Genomic DNA, 7,381 nt, shown 5'->3' with positions numbered 1-7,381 from the left:
GGTCTCAAGAAGGTAGCAAATACAAGAATGTGTGTGTGTGTGTGTGTGTGTGTGTGTGTGTGTGTGTGTGTGCAGAATAAAAAAAAATAAAACCAGCATCTAAATCGCCTGCAAACAGAATCCACCTGAACGACCTGCTCCTCCTGCCTCCAGCAGCACAGAGACGTGACGCCCTGAGCCTCCGGGGCTCGGATGCTGCCTCCATTATCGCGTGTGACACACACACACACACACACATGACCTCACACACACACGCACACACTCGCTGACAGTCTCCATGACAACTGGTCTGCAGCACTGGTCTGAGCTCTCCTTTTGTCTTGGAAAGGCTGGAGAGATAAGGGAGGAGGGCTAACCGGCGGCAGACAGGAACATCAATAAAACATGAGAGGAGAACTCTTCACCTCCCAAAACCACACAGAGCAACACGTGGGAGACGGCGCCGGAGGCCGGAGCTGCGAGGCGCCGTAATTGGACCAAATCCTTCAACAGCAGCCCCTGCTGTCTAATAAAAAATAAATAAAAAACCCCAGAGACGCAACGGCATCATTTTACTGAGCTCCAACCAGTAACAGGTGGTTCATGCCCCCCCACCACTACACATTTCAGTCACTGCTGCAGCAGCGGCTTCGTCTCGACACGCCCACCCACGCCGATCGGACCGCTCGACCTCCGTCAGCTGCCACGCTCAGGCAGCACAAAGACAAATGAAGGTTGTTCCAGCTGATCTGAAAGCTGAGGTTTTCAGGAAGCGGGGGGACTCACTCTGGAATTTGCGGAGGTTGATCAAACCGTGGTCCCGGATGATCCTGGAAGAGATGAACAGATGAGGTTATGTTCTGAATGATGAAGCTCCTGCAGCTTTAAATAAAAACAGACATGTGTTTATCATTACTACCCACTGCTAAAGGTGCAGCAATGATGTTCAACTTCTGGGGTCAACCCAATTCAAGATGGCCGCCACAGCTAGTGGATCTTAGCTTACACTAACATGGCTACACCTCAGTGAAATGCACAGAGCTAAAATCTGGTGTGGTAGTAGCTGAGAGTCATTAAAAGTAACAGAAAACAATAAATCTATAAATACAGACAGTTTAACTCAACATGAGAGGATCTTCTTTTAAAGTGCCTCCGACATGCATGTGCTTCAAATACAAAAAGTCAAAGAAAACATCTTTCTAGTAAAGCTACTTGGCTAATACACAAAACTTTACCCATTTTGTCACATTACTGCATATTTTTTTTGACTTGGCTCAGTAAAAGTGAAACAGGAAGTGACATCAAAGGGGAACTCTTTAAGAAAAGAAACTTTCTGGTCTTTGTTTATTGAAACAATATTATTTGAGCTCTGACTCTTCTTCATCTCTCTGATAGTGACCTGAAATTATTTAAAGGGATCCCTGATTAGTTGTAACATTAGACTTTATTTGACAAACATATTTTAACTGTCAAATAAAGACTGTAAAAATACTGTAGGCTGTTTTTTAAATTTAAAATAATATATTTTAACATGGAGAGAGCCATTTTATTTACACACAAAGCATTCTGGGTAAATGATGACGTGGATAGGTCCTCGGTGTGAGCGAGCTATATCCACCCTGAAGGTTAATCTTGGACAATATCTGATGATCGACTCTTTTAAATGAAACCAGAGAGCGTTGACAGAGAGGAGAAGGTAGAAATGACTCAGCCTGTAACTGAAAATATGGATGGAGGACAACAGAGCTGCTTCATGGAAGAAGAACCTCAGCTTAGCCTGTTAGCTTTAGCACAGACGCTAGATTGTCTTATATGTATTAGCTCAGCGCTAGTGCGACAAACAAGCTAAACTGAGGTCCTCCATCCATATTTTCAGTTGCAGGCTGAGTCATTTTTGCGTTCCCCTCTCTGTCATGTGGATGGATGACCTCAGTGACGAGAGGAGAATGTGTAGCGCTGAGCTAATACATATATATGGTGATTGCGTTGAGGCTAAAGCTAACAGGCTAAGCTGGGGTTCTTCTTCCATGAAGCAGCTCTGTTCTCCTCTATCTATATTTTCAGTTGCAGGCAGAGTCATAGTTATGGTTTTATTAACGCAGATAATCGAGTCGATGCTGACTGATAGCTCCACGACACTTTTATCAGGTGGTTGAGACGGAGAATTATCAGCTAACATCACGGCACACTCCTGGATCACGGTTTGTCGTTTCTGTAAGAGACTGAACTCGGTGTTCTTCGGGAAGTGAAAAGACCTGCAGAAGGTTGTAAATCTGTCGAGCGTCTCTGACGAGTTAGCAGAGATAAAATAGGAGCATGGCTGGAAAACGTCTGCCCGGCCAGATACGTCGTTCCACTGAGCTCAGGGAGCGAAAACTCAATAAAGTTGATTTACTGATGGATGCTCTGCAGCCGGAGTCATCTGTACAGACTGAAAAGTGACAGCAAACAGGATGACGCTGGAACAACACTTCTTTTTTATACCCAGGTACAGATTTTACTTGTCTTTTTCAATCATCTTTTTCTCAGAGTTGAACAAGGACAGACAGAGGATTGATTTATGACAGCAATAAAAGAATAAAACATCCAAGGGGGTGAATACTTTTTATAGAAACTGTATGTGAATGTTTAATAAGTTTGCAGGGATGATAAGAAACATGAAATATAACAGCTAAGAAGGCTGTGAAATGTAAAATAAAGACAACTAGAGAATTAGCATTTCCTGCAAAGATATAATCTTGATGTCTTATACTGAAAATATTTTGCTGAAGAAGCTAAAGTTGAGCTGAAAAGATCAAAGCAAAACTGTTAATGAGAGTTAAATTTGAACGGCTAATTTTTGCTGAAAGTAGGAAAACAAAAGTGAAAAATCAGGATAAAAATAGCAAAAGTGTGTCAAAAAAGCTGAAAAAAAAGCAAAAATGTAGATACAATTTGCAAAAAGGGGAGCTCGAAAAGCAGAAAAAAGCTAAAAGAAGCTAAAACAGAAGATGAAATCTGCACAAAATTAAATATCAGAACCAAAATAAATAGTGGGAGGCACAGTTCTGGTAAAAACCAGACCCTTGTCTTTCACTTTGCTTCATACGAGGGGAAAAATTGAAACTAGCATTGAGCTGAACTGCGTATGAAGGCAAGGCTCAGGCTACAGAAGTAGTTTCTCATTTAGCAGATTAGCTTTTCTGCTAACTCTAGAACGCGTCAGTAAGCCGATTAGCTTCTGCTAAATTATGTTCTAATAAATTCTAATTTTAAGTCCACTAAAAAAAATTCACAAGTATTAAACTTGTATTATTATGCAACTTATCCCAAAAATAAAAACTGTCCCCTCTTACAAGCAGTGCTGGACCTATCAAACACTATGTGTAGCATGTAGCATCGTTAGCAGCTAAACTTCGCTAAACTACGAGCGTCAAAAAGAAATAAAATATTATTTAACAATATTTAAAAAGTAAATACAAAAACTGACTACATATAAAATATGGTAGAGAAAGTATTTGTTGTTTGACAAACTTCAAACACTTCATAAAAATACAAACTTGATCAAAACCATTCTTTTATTTTGAAAGGGATAAAATGGAAGTATGGAAGGTTTGGATTGGCTGATTTGCCAAAAATGATCCCACCCACCTTCCAATTAAACCAATAAAAAAACTAGCAGGTTTGCATCACTCCAACCAGTCTTCAGCTGGAAGCAGGTCAAGACTGACTGTTGTTCTATTTCGTGTAAGCTCCGCCCTCTAAGGCTATCGCTGATGGGCCTTAGAGGGCGGAGCTTACACTCATAGAATCTGGGGTTACAATACGTAACCAACGTTCTAGCAGTTAGCATTGGCTTCCACTAATTTTTTTTTACCTGTTTAGCGTTAGCGGAGCTCAGTTTCTTGATTAGCGAATTAGCGATAACTGAAGCTAACCTTTTGGTTAGCTGCACCCACCACTGACAAAAAGGTAAAAATTGGATTTTAAAAGGCTTTATGTTGAAGACAGCTCTGATTAAAAAAGCTACATTTCTGACAAAGTATAAATAGCTGAAATACCAAAAGTCATAGCACCCATGGCGTAAATGAGCCAAAAAAACATGAAGAAAAATGGATAATCTCAATAGTGTGAATGTTTTACAGCATTTTGTTTGAGATTTAAAACATTTACCAGCAGCAGGCAGTCTTTACCAACATAAAACTGGGCAAAATGTCAAAGTTTGGCTCACACACTATTTACAAAAGATAAACATATTTCTAATAACAATCTTCTGTTATCAGAGCCGATAAGTTCAACCCTAATAACTCCATCTGTTTGTATTGTAGCTACTGATGAAAGCTTGATTAAAAAATACTTAATGTTTAATTTAATAATCAGCTACTGGCTCTGTGACGGCATAAGTCTATCGGGGATTGTCTTAAAGGAAGGTTTAATACAATAACAAACAAAGTTTTGCATAAATAATTCATTAACAGTGAAAATGAGCACAGAGGGATTTGAAATTGTTTTCCTTGTAAACTTAATTCAGTGTAAAATGCATAAATTATCTGTGGGAATTGAGTCTCCCTGAGGTCAAAACAGAAGCTTATGATGCCATCTGCTGAAAACCAGGGAATACTGCACGTTGCTGAGCACATCTTTTCAATACTACAGTAAATTAATAAGCACCTACTTTTTCCTTCTTTGCCTCTCTCTTAATCTTGAGTGGTAAATATCTACGACTGCAAGCTTGAGTGCTGTAAAAGACAACAGAAACAAACATTTAAAGTCAGTTTTGAGTTCGGACTTTTAACCTGAACTTAAATCACCTGATGATCGATAAACAGAAAGAGAATGAGTAAAAATGACACTTACCCCGCAGTATATCCGAGTCATCGTCCACAAAATCGATGTCTTTTAAATCCCATTCTGCGTAGTTATCAAACTCCTAACAGAGAGATGGAAATGTTTTTTTTTTAAATTTTCTGGATACTCGACAAGTTTATCACAGAGAGGCAATAACAGGTATGAGTCACTGATTCAATAAGACCTCTGGAGTCATTCAAACGATTCACTCACAAAGAAAAGTGATGTTAGTGCGCACACACACAAGTTTGTATTTCTGTACTTATTAGGACTGTATTGATCTCTGTGGCCTAAACGTGACCCGGACCCTAACCCAAATATGGTGTTCCATCATTAGGACCGGTCTTTGGTCTCCAAACGAAACGACTGGTCCTGACTTAGGTGTGTGTTTACACCAGAAACGATCTTAAAGAGTAACTTACCCCCAAATTAACTTTTTTTAGCTGATAAACTGTCTAGAATGTGTCTAAAATGTTATATAGTACTGTTTCTGTGCATCTCAGTAATCCAGGTAAAAAAATCAAAAGGAAAAAAAATGGTATACGGACGTACAGAGCAATCTCACGGATTTTTTCAAGTCTTACGGATATTTTAAAAACCTCATTTTCAAATTTATCTAACATGTCAGAGCCTATAGGATGATTTAAAAAACAATAAATAACATCAAACAGCCATCTTCCAACCTGTTCTGCCGCTATAAGTTACTTCCCCCCTCTCCTTTCCTCCTGCTTCGCAGCAGGAGCTTTCATGCCCCCCCACCCACAGGTGCGGTGCAAGTTGTAAGGATTTTCTGCAAAACTTAAGGATTTTTAGGGCTCTTTATACAGGTAAACTACTTTTATTCCTGATTTAAACTAGCAATCATGTGAGCAGCTGTGTGCTTTTATTTTTTTCTGTCAGGCTGTCGCGGAGCGTTCCTCCTGCTCTGTCCGGTGCTGGTGTGGGGTGAAAATCCTCCACCTCAGACGTTCAGAGATGGAACTGTCTGTGATACTGTGGTCACTTTCCATGTAGCGTCAATTATGCTAATGCTAGCTGTCACGTTCTCTCATCCTGGCCACACCTCCGCTCTCTAACCCCCCTTCCCCACCCACACCCCCTCCCCTACCCACTTTGATGCATTTTTCAAATTTCGCCTTGGGGCGGAGTTATCTTTTCACAGGGGGGTAAGTTACACTTTAAAAAGTAAAAGAAAAAAAAACAGATACATACACACACACAGTCTCACCTCCATGAAGTCTGCTCTGGCTGGCATGTATCCAGCCATGTCTCGAGACAAAACAGAGTCGAATGTGGGCCGAGGGGGATCATCAGAGGCTGAGGGATGGAAAAAAAATACACACAATGAAAACGTAAAACCTGTTCTTTAAGGAGTTTACATTCAAAGACACAGTTTGGATGAAAACAAGAGTAAATTTTATTCACTGCACAGATGAAGACCTGAGTTCTGCTGAGAGGTTGGATCTGCCGTGTTTATTTTAATTTATGGTTCTCAAATGACTGATGCATGATGAAGAACAAAGTGATTTTCTAGATTTATTTTCTTACAAAAGCAAACTAAAAACCAGTGTCTCTGTTTCCAATGAGTATTTAAATACATATGTACATGTTTAATGTAACTCCAGTATACCACCCCCCCCCATCTTCTGAGCTTAAAACACTTTTTTAAAATCCAATCCTAGCATGTACAACTTTACTCTTAATTTCATACAGTCTCCAGGATTTTTAAGCCTTTGCGGTGTACCCTCTGGTGGAGAAAGATTGTTTTGGTGACACGCACTTAACTTGTGGTTTGTTAACGCGGAGGAGCACGAGCTTCTGTGTGTCCCTTAAAATACTGCGGTCCAACAGCAGGAGCCGGTTGTTAAATTAGCAAAATGGACAGCTTCAAGGAGCAGCGCCATCTTTGTGATAAACAAGAAATGAAAAAAAAAAAATCGTTTTTTCTCCCCTGGTGTGAAAAAACAACAACTACTGTTTATACGATTAGCTCTGCACAACATATTCTACAACAGCAGGAAGAAATTATGATGGTTTATCCCCAAAGACTCAATATTTCAGTTATAAATGAGAAAATTTATTGTGAAAGTACAATTGCAAAGAATTGATCAAAGTTTACTCCCGTGTATAATATGACCCGCCAACATTCTAGCATTATTTTTTTGTATTATACACATCAATACTGTAAAGTTAACAAAAAGGATGGTATTAAATAGTTAAAAAGAAATAGTGTGTGTGTGTTTGGTGTTATATATGTGGGGCTTTAATCTGTAAGTAAAGTTGGTAAAGACTTAAAATACTAAATAAATATACTCCATTTTACAGTTGAGATCTTTTCTACAGGAAGGAATGAGATAAACTTAAATCATAAAGAAAGAGTCGTAGGTTTGAGGGAAAGATGTAAAACTGAGTATTTCACACTTTAATGGAGACATCATGAGTGCAGCAGATGGAAGCCTTAAAATAGCAATGGAGAAAAACCCTTCATGTCCTACAACCAGCTTATATGAAGAGTTTACATTTGTGATTGAAGAGGCAGCTGTTGTAAGAGGTGTTATTATATAAATATATATAT

At 39.3% G+C, this 7,381-nt stretch overlaps 1 protein-coding gene across 1 annotated transcript in view; it reads right to left on the bottom strand.

Moving 5' to 3' along the window:
* tada2a (transcriptional adaptor 2A) overlaps window positions 1-7,381 on the bottom strand; it is a gene marked incomplete at its 3' end in the record, with an annotated part of 15,656 nt that overhangs the window by 5,281 nt on the left and 2,994 nt on the right. The window contains 4 exon segments of the mRNA XM_014024112.1: window positions 766-809; window positions 4,634-4,697; window positions 4,816-4,888; window positions 6,035-6,123. Of these exon segments, the coding sequence (XP_013879566.1) occupies window positions 766-809; window positions 4,634-4,697; window positions 4,816-4,888; window positions 6,035-6,123 (270 nt within the window).

Source organism: Austrofundulus limnaeus, unplaced genomic scaffold, assembly GCF_001266775.1.
Source record: "Austrofundulus limnaeus strain Quisiro unplaced genomic scaffold, Austrofundulus_limnaeus-1.0 Scaffold407, whole genome shotgun sequence".
NCBI lineage: Eukaryota > Metazoa > Chordata > Actinopteri > Cyprinodontiformes > Rivulidae > Austrofundulus > Austrofundulus limnaeus.
This window is presented reverse-complemented; position numbering and strand designations above follow the sequence as displayed.